The sequence below is a fragment of the Cyanistes caeruleus genome, chromosome 1 (assembly GCF_971803275.1).
Source record: "Cyanistes caeruleus chromosome 1, bCyaCae1.hap1.1, whole genome shotgun sequence".
Classification (NCBI taxonomy): domain Eukaryota; kingdom Metazoa; phylum Chordata; class Aves; order Passeriformes; family Paridae; genus Cyanistes; species Cyanistes caeruleus.
In genome coordinates, this window is record NC_141701.1 from 14,049,209 (window position 1) to 14,070,071 (window position 20,863).

At 38.2% G+C, this 20,863-nt stretch overlaps 1 protein-coding gene across 8 annotated transcripts in view; it reads left to right on the top strand.

Annotated features, from left to right (window-relative positions):
• The window catches only part of ENPP2 (ectonucleotide pyrophosphatase/phosphodiesterase 2), a 72,481-nt gene that overhangs the window by 38,656 nt on the left and 12,962 nt on the right, over window positions 1-20,863 (top strand). For 7 of the 8 annotated variants that reach the window (XM_023921423.2, XM_086879674.1, XM_023921420.2 and 4 more), the window contains exons 9-18: window positions 671-726; window positions 2,984-3,049; window positions 3,818-3,890; window positions 11,470-11,581; window positions 12,917-13,042; window positions 16,535-16,566; window positions 17,382-17,509; window positions 19,463-19,550; window positions 19,671-19,758; window positions 20,678-20,850. In XM_023921423.2, the coding sequence (XP_023777191.2) occupies window positions 671-726; window positions 2,984-3,049; window positions 3,818-3,890; window positions 11,470-11,581; window positions 12,917-13,042; window positions 16,535-16,566; window positions 17,382-17,509; window positions 19,463-19,550; window positions 19,671-19,758; window positions 20,678-20,850 (942 nt within the window). Of the gene's footprint in view, window positions 1-670; window positions 727-2,983; window positions 3,050-3,817; window positions 3,891-8,150; window positions 8,304-11,469; window positions 11,582-12,916; window positions 13,043-16,534; window positions 16,567-17,381; window positions 17,510-19,462; window positions 19,551-19,670; window positions 19,759-20,677; window positions 20,851-20,863 lie in introns of all 8 variants that reach the window. The other variant, XM_023921425.2, reaches the window with a different exon arrangement.

Here is a 20,863-nt window from a genome sequence, read left to right on the forward strand (position 1 = left end):
TGTAACTACATTGCAGAACTTTCTGCTGCAAACTGATTTATAGCTAGAAAAATACAAGGGACCTGAAGTATTGAAAAAAGGGTTTGAAACTTTCACGGAGATTTTTCCATCATTTCCATCACCCCATCGGGTGAGCTCACGAAGTTCTTAAACATCTGTGTAGGAAAGTGTCCTTCCCTGCAGTCTTAACACCTCGTCACTCTCTATGGCCTATTTGCTCTCTTTTAACACATTTTCTGTTGATGGCTACTGATTGTAGGATACTGGGAAGAGGGACACTTATGCAGATACTGGTTAGTGTTAAGGTATTTTCCTTTCTAGTTGAGTATCCTCCGGAACCTGAACCTAAATGGGTCAGGTGAGTAGTGGCTGGGTTTTGAAAATGAAATTAAATACTGGAGGAATTCCTGGCCATGAAACTTCGTGCTTTTAATTAAAAGCAACATAGAGATTTAGGGGTGAAAGTCTACAGCACAGCAGCTGACCCACTGCTACAGAGTTTTCATAGGTTTGTCACTCCTTGTTTTCAAATTAGAGCCGAGGCTGAAAACTGCAATTTTCAATTCTAGGCTCTGGGTAGAATAATGTGTCTTGAAAACATTTTCTTTTGATTTCAGTGAGTCATTAGAGATCTGAGCACATTCTAATCCTCTTATATTTTCCTCATTAGATTTGGATTACTGCAGCCAAGCAAGGGGTGAAAGCTGGCACGTTCTTCTGGTCTATGTAAGTACCTTCTGTTTTCTAGAGATTTTTAACTAATAATTCAGAATTAATTCAATGTTAGTGTTTATTAAGTTTTCCTTTCTCTAAGCATTGAGTAGATTGGAGACTCTACCTGTAACCCTCTATTGTTTCATTTTTGCAATGTTTCTGATAACTAAAGCTGATGCTATGGTTTGCTGCTTTAGATTCAGGTACTGACTAAACAGTTGTTTAAAGAGAAGATGTGTTACCATGTGAAAAATTACTGTCTTTCATTTTAAAATGTGGGTTTTTTTGCTCCCTTAGTATTGGCAGCAATGTTTCTTAGTCTTCTGAGTGTGGAAGATTCTTATTGTCCTCTTATGTCAATTGACATCACCAACTTAACAGTCTGGTTCTTTCATTTTACAATACAGCCTGTCCTTTGAGCAAGATATCCCATTTCCCTTTCCCAAGAGGCAGCTTTGAGGACCTTTGCTGTTTGTTCTCTTGTCTAATGATTGTCTAATCTAATGATTCCAACTTATTTTCCGTTGTCCCCACTAAAATATATCTTCACAAACAAAAATGAATGAATTTTAATAATTTTTGAGGAATTCATGTAGATCAGTGTTTCTGTTACAGTTTCTGGCAGGATTGCAGGAGCAAAGACAATGTTTAAGCTACAAGACTGAAGTAATAAGGGGTTTTGACTATTTTTTCTTGTGATTCCTTTAAAAATAATACATTTTACTGTTTTAAATATCATAAAGTATGTGGAGTGAATAATAAATCACACCCCAAGCTGATGATAGGTTTAGGCTTGCAAGATGAATTCTGACAGAGCTCCACTCCAGTGTTCTGCAAACCAAACAAATTAATGTGATTCCTAAGCTCTGTAGCTACATAGTCTACATAAACACCCTGGCCAATTCATGCTTGGGGATATAGAATGTAAAAAAGGCAGCCAAGGACAGGTTATATGAATGGCTCTAGCAAGGGAGTGAAGCAGCCAGTTCATGTATGATTGAAATATAAATGCCTTAAAACTGCATTATTTCGTTCAGTGCACAGAATATATTTGGGAACATTTTCAGGCAGACTCTTTCAGGAAAACAAGGTTTTCAAAAGATTTTAGTCAGAAATGAGTTGTTGAAATAATGGATTTTTTTTCATAGTGCACAGTTGATAAAATTATAAAAATTAGATGGTACCCAAAATTATTATTCCAGTTTAAAATTTTGCCTTGTTTGCAAATTTTAATATCAATTCTCATTTTTATGGTTTTTTTTTTATAACCAAAAGTTCTCTGTGTAGTTGGAGACTGAGGTCTACTGTTTGTCTACAAGGCATTAAAAACAAAGGTATTTCCAAATGGCTGCTGCCATCTCCATTTCTCTGCCAGTGGTTTCCAAAGAGTGCTGAATTCAGTTCACTGTGGTGACTGATGGTAGTGTTTGATACCTGCCTTGGGATTCTGCTATTGATCTAATGGATTCTGGACTGAGTGTGCCACTGTATTAAAATGACTGTGTGGTCACTGACCTGCAGAGCTTTCCTAAAATGAGATATTTGGAATTTTAACTGCTGCTTCTAAGGTTAGTTATTCTCATAGTGTGAACTTGGCCTCAACAGCCGAGTGAGAATGGCCATCACTGTACAAACAGTAAAGGAAGGGTCTGTTCTGCAGGGTGAGAAGTCCCTGTGCTGCTGGCCTGGTGTTTCAGATGGCTCTGTTCTGATTCACACCAGCCTAGCTCTCAGTAGCTGCTGTTAAGGCAATGGAAATTTTTCCAGTGTCTGTAAACAGGAAAAAGGACTACCAGAGCAGGGTGTTCTTTTGAATCTGTACTGATGTGAGCAATATAGTGGATTTTACCCATTCCAGCTATCCAGTGGCAACATACTGAAAGTTTAATCTGGGTGAAAGCTGCCAGAATGGATCTTTCATTCATTCCTTAGAAGAGGAGTGAATATTTTTTGTTTATTTTTATTTATTTTTAATAATTTTTTATTCACTCCTGCTTGAAGAGGTAGATTTACTGCTTTGAGTTCTGATTACATTTGTGAACTTTTAATCATCTTTCTTGTGAAGTAAGTAGACATTTAGGAGGTCTGATGTGATTCTGTTTGCAAATTAAGAATCAGTTTTAAGCAACAAGGAAGATACAGCATGCTGAAAGCAAGTTATGCAATTATGATACATTATATTAATAATAAATTCTGTCCATTCAAACATTTTGTTGATGTTTTTAGTATTCTGTGATAACAATGTATATCTTTGTATTTTGTGGTCCAGTGTCATCCCCCATGAACGCAGAATATTAACAATACTTCAGTGGTTAACCCTTCCAGACAATGAAAGGTAATTCACTTGTTGTCATCTGCTGTTGGATAACTGCTAGTTTGTCTTCTCTTTATAAGCAGCCTGAAGAGCAAACAAAAATTTAATTCTGAAATTTGTTTTTGTCTGTTACAAGCCATCTCTGATTTAAGGATTTGTTTGGGTTTTGCATTTAGTGTGAGTTCTTTGGGATTTGGGGTTTTTTCCTTTGTCTGATTTGGGTTTTGGGGGTTTTTTCATATCAACTTTTAACCATCAGCAGTTTGATTCTTCCAAAAAAATGTAGGGTATGAATTTATTTTTTATCAAAAAGCATGCAGTTACATGGATTAACTTGGGTTGTTCTTATCCTAATGAGCCTAATATAGTTTAACAACCTTACAGGCAATGGCAGTTGTAGAACTGAACATTGAGCACTAGGAAAATGTTAAGATTTTAATTATGACTGGGTTCTACTACACAAGTTCCCACATGCTGCTGCAAGGCTCAGGCAAGCTGCTGTTGTGATTTCTCCTACAATGTTTAGAATAAGTATGTGTCCTCAGGTGGTACCCCATGTGTCTCCTTGCATGTGTTCTTGTGTCTAATAAAGCTGCAAAACAACTAATCATACCATGGAAACAAAGAACTGCTAATAATTGTAGGATTCTCTGCCTGAGAAACAGTTCTTTTTCCACTGAGCTAAGTCTCACTGGAAAGCTGGCTCGATTTGACTTGACCTGGCTAGCCTGTGTTTTTGTGGTGCTGTCAAAAGAAAGCTAACCTGAACAAGACCTTTCTTTCTTTTAGGCCTTATGTTTATGCCTTCTACTCTGAGCAACCAGATGCTGCTGGCCACAGATATGGTCCTTTCAACTCAGAGGTTAGCACAGATTTATTTTTTACTACAGAAAAAGCAGGTGTCTCTAATACTTTTTTTTTTTTCCCAGAAATATTGATGCTGCTCAGGAGTAACATTTTTATCAACTTTTTTTCCCACCTATTTCTGCAGTGTTCTTCACCTCTGTCAGAGAAAAAAAAATTATCTTCTATAGGATTTATCGTGTAAAATTCACTTCTGAGAGAGGGATCTGCTTTAGTGCCTTTCAGGAAGCTATTTCTCAGTGTGATATGATAATGCAAATGGAAAGATTTATTTGGCAAAGACAGGAGTATATTTGTGTGCAACAGCATAATTCAACTTTACTCTAACAGTTTATCCTTCTGAAAAGTAATTAAAATATAATACATAAAATATTGAGATAAAATGCAGAGAAGAAAGAAGCTTTCTTAAAAGCTGACAGCCAGCAGTAGCCAAAGTAATAATTCCAGTCTGTCAGGAAATATAAAAGGCTGCTAGTTCCAGTTTCATATAGGCCCTACAGGGGTTCAGAAAGCTTTTCCAATACTGTTCCCTCAGGCCCATGCTGTTGAGTTTGGAAAAAGTTTTAAAGCACCATAAGGCATTTTAATGAAAAATTACGTGCAACATGCTGCAGTAGTTTAACCTCTTGTTTGACTTTGTGTAGCTGGCTGGGACTGATGGGTGTTGTTTCCCCTGACAACACTGTCCAGGTGACAAGAACTTAAAGATAATGCACTTGTCAGGGATATGTGGGGAGGGAAAGCAAATGCTGTACTCAAATATCCTGCTTCAAGTGGCTGGGATCTGGCATTTCCAGTGATGTCTGACATCTTGCAAAGGTCCCCTAGTTTCAGTGCAAATGCATGCCTGCAGTTTCCCATCACAAGACATCAAGAGTTTTTAATGTAAGATTTTCAAAGGATAAACAAATGTTTGCAATCTTTAAAAAGTGAGGAGTAAATCAGATGCCTACCCTCTCTGGAAGGCAATGCCGATCTCCTTGAGCAGCCAGGTACCCAGCAGTAGTTTCTTATTTGTTTGGTTTACATCTGGTGGCTGTTCTTGATGGGACAAGAAAGCAAAGAGAAGCAGTGTTAATATTTTTTATTTATCTGGATACAGCCACTTCCTTATGAACAGAATTGTGGAGCTTTTTACATGGACTTAAAAGGGGAATGTTAAGATGGTGACATTGAAAATGTTCTTTAAATTGGGTTGTTTAACAAATCTGCTTAGCATCCAACCAATATGGCAATCTAGTTTCAGGTTAATTACAAGAGTCTAAAAAGTGAAGTATGGCAAAGAGGTCATAACAGGAAAAAACTTTAAAAAAGCAAAAAGCCCCCAAAGGCTCTTCCTGTATGGGGGTTTTTGTGGATGGTCATATGAAGGTTGATCTCTAATTGCAAGGCAAAGCTTCAGCTCTTAATATGTGTGAATTAATATCTTATGAGAGTTTTACAAATAGATAGTTTTATGTCATTTGTATTAAACACAAGAAGACCATGAAATCAATTTTTAGCAAATTGAGAACAGATGAGTTAGCAGAAGAGCATGTCTGGGTTTGCACTTCAAACAGTGGACCAAACTTTGTGAATGGAGATGTAAGTAAACGAATACAGATGTGTAAGTACACAGATGCTGAGGTTTGCTAGGGGCCTGGTTTCGGGATAGAAAAGCTAGAGGAAGTATTTTATATTGTGTCTCTTGACACTGGGTTTCAATATAATTATTAGGAGCTATGAAATTTACATCATCTGGTAGAAAGTCCTCAAAAGGATCCCTTTTAGCTAATTCCTTGATACCAAGAGCATGACTTCCTGTGAAATATATTTTTTCTTGTATATGGCTGCCATCAGTTAGACATTTGGAGTATTACTGACCATTTTTCTTCATGCAAAGGCAAATCTACCAAGCAATATGAAATATTTGAAAACAAGCATGTAACAACTCAGCATTACATTTACAATGGACTTCTTATTTATTTTGAAGAGTGAATATTTCATGCTGATTTTTCTTACTGCAGTTAGTAGTTTGAGGAATAGCTTTTTATGTTGAAAACCTCCAAATCTTTATTAGAATATTTATTTGAGCTTATTATATAAAATAGTATTCTAAATTTATTTTAAATGTACAATCTCAGAGGTCTAATGGCATCAGAAGCCTATGTGCAGAGTGTGTTAAAGCAAGAAGCAAAGAGACTTAGATATACTTAAAATTTATTGGTGAATTGCCAGTGTTTTTTATATAAATGGAATTGATAATATAGCTAGTCTCCACAAGTGTAACTTTGCATATCCACTAGCATGAACTTCAGTGTAAATGAGTTGATTGTCTAGGTTTTGGGGTTTGGTGGGATTTTTTGGTTTGATTTGGTTTGGTGGGATTTTATTTTTTTTTTTTTGCTTTGGGGTGGGGGTGTTTTGTGTTATTTTTTTTGTTTTTTCTTTAAAAACATTTTAGGAGGTATTTCAGTGGGTTCTGTTATGTTTCCAGGAGCAGTTATGGGAGTTATAAAATATATGCTTGCTTTTAATTTACTTCTGCCTTTTCTTTTTTTTTTTTCTTTCCTTCTGTGCTTCTGCAGTTGAACTCTGGTAGGTTGGTCCATCCAGGTCAAGAAGCAAAGCTTTGGCTGGCTAGTTACCCTTGTGATGTTATAGTTTCCTTCTGTAAGAGGGGAGGGATTCGGTTCCCTCCCCCATAACTCGTTCTGACTCTTCTCAAGCAAGACTAAGAATTGGCTGGTTAATAAGAACTTGGCTTTTTTTTTTTTTTTTCCCCTGGCTGTTTTTTTAATATAAAATATTCTAGAAATATACTACCATAAGAGCTCTAAAATAAATTGAAGTCTGGCAGCGCTAAGCCATTTCTGCTGCTCCTCTAACATGCTGTCTTGAGACAGTCACTTCAGTGTTCAGACCTGGGTCTCCTGTGCTCGCGTGTTTCTGGCATTGTGGAGCTCTGTCTGAGCCAATTCAGAGACAGTAAAATGAGAATCCTTCCTTTCCCTGCCGCTCCTCTCATCAGGACTGCACAAAGCTTGAAGCGTTTTAAAAACAGAAAACTCTGGTGCTGCTTTATTAAAATGCCTTTCTGGAGAAAGACGAATGAGACTGGACTAGAATCTCCTTTCCAGCTGCTTGCGTTGGAAGCAATGAAACAGCATGGCAGATGGTAACATCCCCTTCTTCCCCTTCCCTGGTTATGGGGCTCTGTAACTCAACAACTGGCAGAAGCTGCCTAAGTACATAGAACTTAAATAGCTTTATAAATGTCCAACTCTCCCCCAGCCCACTCAGCGTGCTCCATTGCAGATTGTGGTTTATCTCCTGCTAGGTGTCACCTGTCAGCTCCTCTCACACCATCTGAGCAGTGCCAAGAGTCTGTGAGTTGTGTTAAAGTCAGTGAGAGTGGGACAGTTTAAGACTACAAGCAGGTTGATTAATGGGACTGTCTATCCTAGGTAACTGTGCATTTAGGAACAATGACATTACCCAGTGAGATGCCACACTGAAGCTGCTAGAAAATTCAATTCTCAAAATGCCCATAAAGCTGGTAATAAGGCAGGTGAGCAGGTAGATTTCTCATGCACTGACACCAGTGTGCCCCACCCAGCTAATCTGAAGGATATGAGCTTCATTTAACTGCGTTTCACCTCTGATCTGCAGACCCCAAATACTGGCAAATGGGGTTTTGGTGACTTCAGTGAGGTGCAGGGTCTGGCACACAGTAGTGGTAGTACTATGGATGAGGGTACTTGATGTCACTAATTCAGCCAAAATGTTGGTGTGGGAAACCTTGCAGAAGTCATTGAGACTGGACAGCCTCTAATACTCATACCTGAACTGTCATTCAAGTGAAATGTTGCATTTCCACCACTACTCTACCCTGGACACTCATTAAGTTGTGTGCAATTAATTTTGCTGTAATTTAAATTAACTTAAATCTCAATAATACTAGTGAATTAATATTTGATAACTAATATCCCCTATATAACTATGTATTTTCAAACACAGAAGCCCCACCTATCTTTTGAAACACCAATTTAATTTGCTTTTATGCTGTCTGCTCTTGTAACTGCTGTTCTGCTTTTAGTACAATTTGGTGAATTCCTCCTTATAAGGGGAGAGATCCTAAATTGTCCAAAAGCCTAAATATTTGATAAGGTCATAGCATTTATGCTTCAGGATTCTCTGACACAGGTAGCTTTACTATCTGATGTGAGTTGAGGCAGGCTTTTTTTCTGAGTCCAGACATCTCTCCCTGCCAGTACAGGAGAGTAGTTATGGCTCCCCTCTTACTCCGCCTAAGAGACCTAAGAGAAAGCTTCCTCCTAAGAGGAGACAGGAAAGACCAGTTGCAGCTCCAAAGAAAAGAAGAAAAGTACATAGAGTGGATCAATATTCTACGGAAACTCGTCGGAAGAAAGTAAGTTACAAAAATTTATGATGGAAGTGCCACTTTTTGGGCACTATGCTGTCTTTATTTTTTTCAACTTGGGAGTTCACGCCATGCTTCAGGTTGGGATTTTGCAGCCAAAACTTTTATAAATGTACTGAAGGACCCAGAGGAGAGCAGCCAAACCAGACCAAGCCTGCTGGGACCTGTGTTTTTCTTGTTTCAGACTGTTTGCACTAGGAAGAGTTATCTTTATGATCTCTATATTTTTTAAATCCAGCCATTAGCTGGAGGCAGTGTCAGAAAAATCTCTGGGAAGACACTACCACTGCTGCTAAACTTTCTCAGTTATTACAAGTTCTGCAATATGTTGCAGCCTCCATTAACTTCCAGCTCATGGGAACATGGTGATTATTTGAGGTTTTGTGTCTAGTCCTCATGGTTGTGGAAATGTCCTGAAAAAGAAACTAATAAAATCTAAAAGGGAAAGAACACTTGTTTTCAAAATACACATTTTAAAGTAATTTTGTTACTTTGGAGGATAAGGAATTTTATTGCTGGATTTCTGAATGTTGTATTTGCAAGAGGTGGTGTGTAAGTCTGTTTTCACAAGGAAAACATCAAATATAAATTGCTTCATTAGGAAAAAGCGCAACTGGATGAAGAGTATTCCTTAGTGTACTGTCTTTATCCACCTGGCACTAACAATCTATATATTTCTCCTTTAAGCTAGAAACAAAAGCCTTTACACTTCACAGTGTCCTAGAAGAGGCTATAAACATTCTTCTCAAGAGTTTTTTTTTGTGGGAATGTTGACTTGTTGCACAGTTAAACTTCAAAGAGTTATTTTGAGGCACATTATTTAAGTGTAAAAACATGGCAGACAGGGACATGCAAAAAAATCATATATAGACCCCCAGGAATTTCTCAGAGTACTTTTAAGATTTTAAGATTTACCTGAGAGGAGAGCTAATTACTGCTATGGATGATACTGCTATGACTCGCTGATTTGCCATTCCAAGCTGACATGAAATAGAGTAGAAATAACATTCCTAGTGACATGAACATATATTGCTCTTTTTTTTGCCTTTCTTTCTCTGAATGAAAAGATGATCTAAACTTACCCCTAAAAAACTTTTTCTGGAAAGTCAACTGTGAAAATTTGACACCATTATTTCAGAAAAAAACCTCTACTATTACGCAGTAGTTGCCATTGTATCTGCAAGTTAATATTTTGATGCTGTTTGACATCAATAAAATGCAGTACAGGATGCATTCTACCACTTATTAAAACAAATTTAAAAGTAAGATTCTTCCTTCCTTCCTTCTTTCTAATCAGACTTCTATGGGAAAACTTGTGAGAGAAGCCAGGCTTTTTTTTGTATATTTTGGATCCCACACACAGCACTATCACAAGGTTATAAAACTCTTTATTGTAGCATCAACCCAGAGATCTACAAATATTGGAAGATAAAATGGTTCTGCACAGTCTTACAAAGTCTTGATATTAGGTGAAGAAAGGTTTATGCAACAGCTTTATCTGTTTGCCAATAGATCTTTGAAAGTTACATCTGGGGGGAACTGTAAGAGGAAGTCAGATTGCTGAAGAGAGTAGCTAAACAGAACTATGACTTGAAATCTTTGAATTATTGTTGCTCTATCTTTTTATCACCATTATCATTTTTTAAAAGAAAACTTAAGCTTGCTGACTAAAGTAAAAATTAATGGGAACTCTGGATTTCCAGCTTCCTTGAATATGCCTTGGATTCTGAGTAAAAGTTGTATATCCTTATATGATTGACACAATATAAATAGACTTTCATAAAAATTGTATTCCCATTAGTAGAAGCAGCTCTTTGTATTGGAGAGTGAAAGAATGCTGAAACAGACAATTTTCTTTTTTTCCAAACTTGAAGGATTTCAAAGTTTTAACTTGAGTGACTACTTAGGCTTTCCTGAATTAAAAGATTTCAAAATTTCACCCTTTGTCTGAACCACTTCCATATGTTGCAGAAATTGTTCCTCCTGTTCCCCACCGTGATTCCTCCTCCTGTAAGTCCCTCCTCTGTGTATTTATAGTGCCACGTGGGAGTTGACATTTCCTGTCTCGTAACCTAGCAGACTCATTTAACATCTATCCCTTAATGACTCAGGCAGAGGGAGAATTTCTGAACCACCTCTTTCTGGGTCACAGTAACACGGTGTTTATTTTGGAAAATTCTGCCAAAATCTAATTTTCTCTCATCCAGCATTTGTTATCATTCTGTTTGTCATTGGGAGGATTTTTTATTGTGGATACTTGAACCAGCCAAATCAAACAGATAATTGAGGAAGAAGTTGCCATATAGTGACAACAAATGTTTTCTTCTCAAAATCAAAACAAAATGAGTCCTCTGCCTAAAATCTTACTTTTCCCCTCTCTGTGCCATCTGGTAAAAAATATTTCATTTTCTTAAGGCTGAAAACATAGTCCTGCTCTTGCATTTTTCTGATTTTTGTTTGTTTGCTTGTTTGTGGCTTTGTGTTTTGTTTTTTAATGAAAAATAAATTTAAATTAAGAAATCACAGTACAGTATCTGTGTCCTCTGGGGCCTGCTGACAATTTTGCCAGGCCTGTCTTTTGAGTTGTTGGAAACTCTTGGCTTTGAAGCTGAAGAACGCTCCCTCTGAGCCCCATGTGCTACTCAAGTGATGTGCAAGTTGTCATCCTGGCATCAGATGTCCTTTGAAGTGAATTTCTTTAAGTGACTTGGCATGTGAATCCCAAGTCTAAAGCTTCATTTCATGTTCATTTTTTGACTAAGCCATTCACATAAAATACTGTTTTCTTTTAAAAGCACTGCTTTCTATCTCTAAGAAACAAACTGGACCCCAAAGTCACATGTGTTTTTCTGCTGCCTACACATTGTTTTACCAACTGTAGACATGTTCATGGGAGGCCTAGGATCAGCCATAAAGAACTTTGGCTGTCTTGTGTCAGCATCTCAGCAGAGCTTTCTCATGATGAAATCATGGTGTGGATATACAAAAGGAAATGGTACAATAATTGCAGGAGTAACAGCTCAGCCAAGGCTTTGCCTCTTGACCTGGATGATTTTTTCATCAGAGTTTTGCCAAAGGACCCCCATTTGTAGAAGTATGAACACTGCAACTACAGAATAAACTTTTTTTTTTTTCCTTCTCAATATTTATACAGATGATGGTGAATCCCCTGAGAGAGATTGACAAGACAGTAGGACAGCTAATGGATGGACTGAAACAGTTGAAACTACATCGATGTGTCAATGTTATATTTGTTGGTGATCATGGTAAATTTTAAACCATAATATTTATCAGAAGATAAATGCTTAAGCAATGTAGCTGTAAATATAATAGGTAACCTAAATCAAAGTTCCATTTAAGATATTTTTGTGCTGATCTTTTTTCTGGTAGTTTAACTCTCCCCAAAAAAGCCAGTTGGTGTGGACTGGCCACTCAGCTCATCTGTTAATTGTCATGGAGGGACACTTCTCTTTCATAACAGTGATCTGGATATTTATTTATTTACTCAGAGCTTTAAAAATCTTGGTGTATCTGATACCACATCCAAATGTAACTCTTATTTGGAGAGCTTTGGAGGGATTTATTTTGCCTAGGGTAATCTTCTTTTCAGTTTTTATGGAATAAAAAATTCAATAGCCTTGTTCTCCTGCACATAAGAACAACAGGACTCGAGACTGAGGCATTTTCATGGCAATTAGTGAGTTAAGTTACCCTATTAGAAGAAAGACTGGAATATCTTTCTTATATCTATGGAATGTAAGACTGTTCCGTTCCCCACTTAGATGGAAAAGTCATCAAAATAATGGAGGAAGGAGGTAAAAAGATATTTCATAGTCAGATGTAGTCACCTAAAAGCACAGATATTATTTGGTCTTATTCCTTCAAACATTAGAATAAACTTGGTGATACAGGAAATAGTAAATATTAGCAAAGATAAAAAGAAAAATAAATTTTGTTAAAGGAAAACCTGGATTTGTATAACTTTTTTAGCAATGCCACCAAAGGTCCTCTTAATTTTGGATCTTTACTCCTGACATTCTCACATGAACTGCTACATCAGCAATAAAATGGCATATGCCTTATTTCTGGCTGTGGGTAGAGAAGGGTAAGGGTCAGGAAGGATTTCTAGGGGTGGCAGTTTTGTGCTGAGAACCTCCTGTGGCTGGCAGTGCATTCCTCCCCACCACAAATATCTGCAAGAGAAAATTGTTTATCTGCGGCTGCCTTAGAACAGACCACCAACAGACAATACCTTTTGTGTGCTATTCCTCTTAAAATCATTTGTTTAAAAGGAAATAATCCTCAAAGCAGTACATTAAACTAGAAACAGACTTTGATTTTTCCATGAGTTTAATTTGGAGTTGAGTCAGTGCACACATGGTGTATGTGGTGACTATTCCTACAATGCTGAGACTGGTATTTCTCTCACATAGGCACTCCTAGTTTGAGTCCTACCAGTGTATTATGTTGGAATGAGATGGCTGTAAAGTACAAGATTAGTCATCCAAAATGAAGTAATACATAGGGGTCTCCATTTTTTTGCTGTTCTGGAAAATTTGTTTATTTTGAGGGTGGATGAATTTTGCATTTTCTCTCTGCAGGGATGGAAGACACTACTTGTGAAAGAACTGAGTTTTTAAGCAACTATCTGACTAATGTGGATGACATAATTTTGCTGCCTGGATCTCTAGGGCGAATTCGCCCTAGGTCTAGCAATAACCTAAAGTGTAAGTTAATTTAATTGTACTTCTTATATCCTGAGAACTAGACTCTATTCCTTCCTTGAAATAATGCTGCCCAAAGGGTGTAAATTTGGCAGGAATTTCAGAGGGAATCCCACTGAAGACAGTGGATTCCAACTTGCTTCCTTTCCAATCTGTACTTCACAGACCCCACAGTGATAGAACTGTCAAAGAGAAAGCTTAAATGTCCTGGGTTAAATGCCACTCTTTTATCAAGGAGGAATGGGAATTTCAAGACAGTTCCACATACCAGCTCATGTGTCATTGTGAGTTTATTCATGCACTTTTCATCTCTGTCAACAGAAACCTGTATTTGGGCAATCTCAGCACAGCACAGCTTGGATATTAAAAAAAAAAAAAGCATCTGGTACATTTTATGAGCTAATAGGAAAAAAGTGACTTGTTAGTTTTGAATTCGGTAGTTTTATCATACTTTTGGCATAGATGAGCAGTCATGTAGGTTGCTAAACAGCAACACACTGGAGATGTTGAAGGATATAAGGAAGGTCAGCACATGCATTGAGGGCCAATGTTGTCAGTAAAACTTGTTGCTATTTTGAACCATGCTTTTAGAAGTTTGCCCTGACTTAGTGTTTGAGATTAACTGATCTGTGACAGTAACTCTCAGGGCTCAGGCAGGAGTCCTCTGGTGAAACTAACTGAAATTCAAGCATTACACCAGCTGCCCTCCTTTTGCCTCCAGGGCAGCAGTACCAGGACAGGGCTTGTGCCAGCACCCTGACTGCTCTAGTTCAGCATTCAAGGGCAAACCTAGCTTTGCCACCAGTTTAAACTAGCATGCAAACTGCTTTACTCATAAATAAACCATCGGTACCTGTGTTTTTTTGCACCATATGCTTCCAAGAGTGACAACTTTTGATGGAGAGGAAGATCAGATAGCTGGGATAGCCAACTCTTCCATCATAACATTTCAGATATGCTCTGGGTGAGGACAAATTTCATAGAAAGATCCATCTTTGAAGTTTAAATACTTCCAGAATAATAACAAAAATCATAAGGATGTGGTAAAACACCCTTAATTGATTTGTGTATGCATTTATTTTACTATAAACTTTTTTACCTGGGCATTTATGCTCGAGGAATATATGATGAGTGTGTAAAGATTTGTTGAAAATAGTGCACATGTTGTTCAAATTTTATAGACTAGCATGAGACTGGATTCCTACAGTCCGCAGTCTACTGAGAACAAATATCAGTTCTGAGAAGTTTTTTGGTTTTTTTTTTTAAAGATATTTCAATCCTTGTATTCCCAGATTGCTGAGAAAAATAAGTTTTCCTTAGAGAATGAATGACAATATGTTTCAAAAAGATTGGCTTGTCTGTCTGACCTCTGAGTCATACCATTGGTTTTCCCACAATAGCATTTTCTTCTTTTGGCCTCTGTCTGCAGCTTCCTAGTTTGAATATTTGCAATTGCTTATAAATCAGCAGTTTGAATGTAGAACAAAGAAGCATGTTTCTTACCTTTAGAACTGGGGTTTCATATCCTTAAATGGAAAATTACCAAATTCTTTATTCTTTATTGTTCCATAATACTGTCTCAATATTGCAAACACACCTGTGCAATGCAAAAGTCTGCAGCTTGTGTTTTGAGATGCTACAGAACCCATTTCAAGCTTGGCAAGATCATGCCTTAAGCAACCAAAACAATAGTATTTGAACAAGAGATTTTCAATTCCCAAAATATTCTATTAGTTTATTTTCCCTCTCATAACTGAAAAATGTTTCCGCCATCCCCCAGAAGAACATAGTTGCTATGGATTTTTACTGGGTTTAGGCTTTCTACATCTTGCACATCCCTTTAATAGCCCAAAGAAAGATCCAGAATATTTTAATGTGGCTTTCCACTTACTCAGCATGGCCTATGCAATCAGTCAAATGTTAACAGTGACCAAAAAATGCTACATATATATCTTGCTCCTTCTAACAGAGTGCATTGTTGCATTCAAGTGTGCTCTCAAAATTTTTCAAGGAAAGTCATTTTGTTTGGGGATAATTTTTTATTTTAAAGCAAAACAGCCAAAAGTCTTTAAAATATGTGTTTGCAGAAAACAAAATAAGCATTAAGCTAAGGTTCAGATTATAAAACAGTGAAGACAGTACCTGAGCAACTACATGTCACCAAGCCATCACATATGCAGAACAGCCAGGGGATCAGGCCCATCCAGCATGGGTTTAAGGAAGTCAGGTCCTGCTTGACCAACATGATCTCCTAAGACAGGATGACCTGCTCATGTGGAAAATGTTTACCTGGACTTTTGCAAAGTCTTTGATATTGTCTCCTACACAATTCTCTTGGAGAAACTGGAAGCCTGTGGCTTGGACAGGTGCACCCTTCAGTGGGTAAAAAACTGTCTTGATGGCTGGGCCCAGAGTGTTCCCCAGGGAACAGTATCAGGGCCAGTTCTGTTTAACATCTATATTGATGATCTGAACGAGAGGATCAAGTGCACCCTGAATCTGTTTGCAGACAACACCAAGCTGGGCATGAGTGTCGATCCACTGGAGGGTAGGAGAGCTCTGCAGAAGGATCTGGACAAGCTAGGTCTGTGAGCCAAGGCCAGTGGTGTGATGTTCAACAAGACCAGGTCCTGGGTCCTGCACTGGTGTCACAACAGCCCCCTGCAGCACTGCAGGCTGGGGGACGGTGGCTGGAAAGCTGCCCTTGGAAAAGGCACTGAGGGTGCTGGTCAACAGTGGCTGAACATGAGGCAGTGTGTGCCCAGCTGGCCAAGAAGGCCAATGGCATCCTGGCCTGGATCAGGAACAGTGTGGCCAGCAGGAGCAGGGATTGTCTCTCTGTATTTGGCATTGGTGAGGCCACAGAACAAATCTTGGATACATGTTTGGGCCCTTCACTCAAAAAAGGACATTGAGGCAGTGGGTGAAGAGAAGGGCAATGGAGCTGGTGAAGGGTATGCCTGAAGCACAAGTCTTAATGAGGAGTGGCTGAGGGAGCTGGGGGTGTTTAGCCTGGCGAAAAGGAGACTTTGGGGAGACCTTGTTCCTCTCTACAGCTCCCTGAAAGGAGGCTGTGGCCAGGTGAGGATCAGTTTCTTCTGCCAGGTAACAACTGACAGGACAAGAGGAAAAGTCCTCAGGTTGCACCAGGGGAGGTTCAGATTGGATATTACGAAAAAATTTCTTTATGAAAAGGGTGGTCAAGCACTAGAGCAGGCCACCCAGGGAAGTGGTGGAGTCACCATCCCTGGAGGTGTTCAAAGACGGTGCACTCAGGTACATGGTTTAGTGACAGACTTGGCAGTGCTGGATTAATGGTTAGACTTAATCTTAAAGGTCTTTTCCAACCCAAATGATTCTGTGATTCTATGATATACACAAAACACTTTTAGTAAAGGTCAGGGAAGTATTAGGAAGTATGCTTATGTAAGCCTTGTCTTTTCTTTTGCAAATTTTTAATATATTTTTTTTTTTTTTTTTTTCTTTGCTTAACAGATGACCCTAAAGTGATTGTTGCCAACCTTACAGTAAGTGTTTAGGACTGGGAGGTATCTGTCTATACTTCACTGTTCACTTCTCGTTTGAAGCTCTATTCAGCTTTCTTTTCTCACTCTTTAGACAGGAAAATCAACCAACCATTATTATAAATAAAGAATGTTAAATGGTGCCCTTCATGAGCACAGAATAATGTTTGTCATGTTTTCCACTGTTTGCTGCTCCACTAGCTTTTAATAACCTTTTTGGGCAGAGACAGAATCTTCTGAACTGTCTTTACTCCCTGAATTGAGTCTGTTTATTCATGACTTCAGAACTGGAAAGGTAATATTTTAGGGTAAACATTTTACTACACTTTGAAAATGCTGAAAAGCTGCATTTGATAGCCTTCAATTCTAATCTTCCATTCATGGAAGAAAAGTGCTTAAAATTAAAGAAACCCAAAAAAACCAAACCCCCCCAAGTTTTGTAACCATATTGCTTTAAATATATCTGCAGATGAGGTGTATTTTTTGAGCATTCAGGTTTCTGCTGAAATGCAGAAGCTTTGGTCCAGTTAGAATAAAATTCTTCATCTGTGAACTAAGTACGTGTGATATTTTGTTTGATAGTTTCATAAAGGCTGCCACAAGAATGAACCTTTCCAAATATATCTTTGAATGGCTCCCTGGGCCTTGGCTGCATGTAAATACTGCACAGAAATGACTGGACTACATACTCTAGATGTACACTTTGTTTTCCAGACACCATCAGTGATGACCTTAACAGCTTGATTTCTGTAGTCAAAGGTTTTATGTGCATCTTAAGCTAACTGACAGTGTGCTATTTGTAACCATTTATTTTTCAGTGTCGAAAGCCTGACCAGCACTTCAAGCCTTACCTGAAACAGCACCTGCCTAAACGCTTGCACTATGCTAACAACCGAAGAATTGAGGATGTCCATTTACTGGTGGATCGCAAATGGCACGTGGCAAGGTAAACCTTTGCTTTTGCTTCCATCCTGATTTTCAGTTTTTTCTTCTGAGGAAATGGGATGCCTAGGATTGCTCTGTCTGTTAGCATCCTGATCCTCTACTCTGAGCAAGAGGAAATTAGAGAACACGAAATATTTTCAAGTGTGGGAAAATCAGTTGCTGGATAAAAGGTAGAAACCCAGACTGATTTGCTCAAGCAGCTTGGTGGTTTTGACTGATTAGCTCAAATGAAGATGTTGCTAAATCTTTCTAATGAGGTGCAAGCTTAGTCCAACAGGGAAGCAGGGAGGAAGGGGCAGGTTTATGTGGTGAGGATATGTTAGGGAACAAGAGTTTGAGTGGATGCAATAGGTGAATGGAAAGAAAATGGAGATATTGGCAGAGTGGATGTCTCAGAATATGTGGAAGAATGTGAGAGAGTGGCCATCAAAGTGCTGTGCTGGCAGTGTATTGCGTTTCAGAACGAATCCACAGAGAGCCAGGATGATATAGCTCAGGCAAGAACTCTGGTTTGGCTTGCTCTTAGCCATATGACTCTGAATTTTTGGTTATAGAATATGGGCAGTGTTTATTAGTTAGCTAAAAATTGACTGAGGAAAAACTAGTTGGCACATACACCTATAGAGTGAACAGGAGAGGAGTAGCCTTTGTTTATGGATTGTGCATGGCTTTCTATTGAATATACTTTGACACGTGTTGTGTATTACAGTATGAGAATGGTGGGGTTTTTTTGCATGAATCTGACTCAGTGATTCTTGGAAGATGACACAGCTCTTGGCTCATGGTAGATTGTTATGAGCTTTAAATTATGGTAGGGTTTTCTGCCCATATAGCTGCCAGGCAAACACACAGTGTGTTGTAAGTGCCTTCTGACATCTGTGCTTATCTTTCCATGAATTATGCAAGGATCACTCTGCTGAAGCAGTGAATGAGAAACCCCATTTGCTTTCTTGCATAACTCCACTGGCTGCTGGCAGGCTGCCCTGTGGCTGGGGTTACATATATTTCAAAGAATCATACTCTGAATTTTGGGTCTATAAAAGCTTTAGTTTTAAGAATTTTACTGGAATGGATGGGATTGCCCAGGTGGATTTGCATTTAGTAATTTCTTATTAATTGCATCAGTCTTTCTTTGGCTTACTTATTAATTTTCAGAGATCTCATTCACCAGTAATTCATTCATTAGTGCAATTGTAATTGGACCTTACAGGAAAATGGTAGCTGCAGCCCTAATTGCTGTAACTCTAGTAATTTATAGGGCCAAAATCAAACTTTAAGCATTATTTTATTGCAGATGAAGAAATTAATTTGTAGGATTATGTGGTCCTCTATATGTATTCCCTGCACACAGCCCCATAAAACTGTACAGAAGTACTCTGAAATAAGCTGGTGATTATAATTCCTATGACACAATACTTACTTTCCCACATATTTTGTAAAAAACCCCATCTCAATAACAAGCTGATAATTAGCATTCTTATGGTACAGCACTTATATTTGCAGCTACTTGTCTTCATGAAAATCTCTCTTTTTTCAGCTTTTTTTTCCTGCTACCCATTTTGTTTATTGGGCTGAAGGCAAACAGGAAAGCACTTTATAGCATTGTACGACATTTGCGGCATTGTAGCATCTCAAAAATGCTTTCTGAACAGCCTCTGCTGGCATTTTGAGGATTAGAAGGGTATGGTCCAACACTTCCAGTCTGCAGGAGATTGTGATATGAGAAAATCTGAGAAAATAATAGTTACTAAGGTTTTTATCAATAATAAGAGTTGTTTCTTAGAGTGGGACTAGAGGGAGAAACCCAGGGGATGCTGTATAAGCCTGCAAGTGCCTACTAATGCTACTCATGAAAGATAAATAATGTATTGCCCTGTAACCTTATCCTTCCTCCTGAAGGATATTATCAGGTCAGCCACCTTTGAGAAAAATTTCTAATACTTTTTCAATTTAGGAAAGCCATGGATGTTTACAAGAAACCAACAGGAAAATGTTTCTTTCATGGAGACCATGGCTATGACAACAAGATAAACAGCATGCAGGTATGGGCAATGTCTGGGAGGGTCATTGAAGGTCTCTGAAATGTAAATTTTCACTGAAAACCCCCTAAATTTTAATGTTGTTCTTTCATATTCTTTTTCTTCTTTTTTTTTTTTTTTAAGACTGTCTTTATAGGTTATGGCCCTACCTTCAAGTACAAGACCAAAGTGCCGCCTTTTGAAAATATTGAACTTTACAACGTCATGTGTGGTAAGCTGCCTGCTTGAGAAATTGTAAAATCAGCAACTTATTTTACCAGGGCTTCATTTAGGTACCCATGAGCTTTTGTCCTGACTTTCTCTCAGAGTGTTTTTTTGTCCTAGTCCCCCTTTCCCAAGCACTTGCTAGGAGAGCTGAAGACACTTCTCAGAGGTCTCAATTTGCTCTGGAACTGACCAGTAAAGGGGGTGGCTATAGTTTTGATGTTTGCAGCTTGACAGAGCTCAAAATGTATGGTGTCCACATCTCAGCTGTTTAGGAAGAGATTCAGAGACTGCTTCTGTATCTGCATGTTTCATGCAGCAGTTCAGGTTGATCACTTTTTCTATGGCATTTCCTGGTATGATTATGTTTCTTGAATTTGTAACAAAGCCATGAAGAAGAATCTGATGATGTGTACAGATATTATTAGGGTCTTTTCTTTAGTACTGATTTTCTAGAACGATCAAACTTTCAAGGTGTAATTCACAATAAAACTTTAAAGTGTTTCAAAGATGTAATTCACTTTTTTTTCCCCAAACATGTAATACCTAAGGGGTAGTTAGCCTTAGTTAGAAATCACTGTGTTGCAGATTTGGTGTGAGGTCAGCACATTGACTGTAGGTTTGTACTGGAAGCTGAAGGAGTAGTCATAATAAAACTGTCTAGTTTTATTGTCCAGTTTTAAACTTTTCCAGTTTCTTGATGCAAATTAACATTTTGTCATAACGGCAAAGATACTATTCATGTGGCATTTACAAATTTGTGATTTGGACAAAAAAAAATCAGTGTTTTATTACATTAAAAGCTTTCACTAACATGCTGTGGGTGTAAACAGTATTACTAATAAATGTGTTGGCTTGATAGAGTTGCTGCATGAATACATGTTTGGAGTCTAACCACCATTCATTTTCCCTTGGTGGTTTCATAGACCTGCTTGGATTAAAGCCTGCTCCCAATAATGGCACCCACGGAAGCTTAAATCACCTGCTGAGAGCCAATGTTTATAAACCAACTGTGCCAGATGAAGTTGCTAAACCACTGTATCCTGTAGCTCTACCTTCTGCATCAGATTTTGATATAGGATGTACATGTGATGACAAGGTAGGTGTTTAGG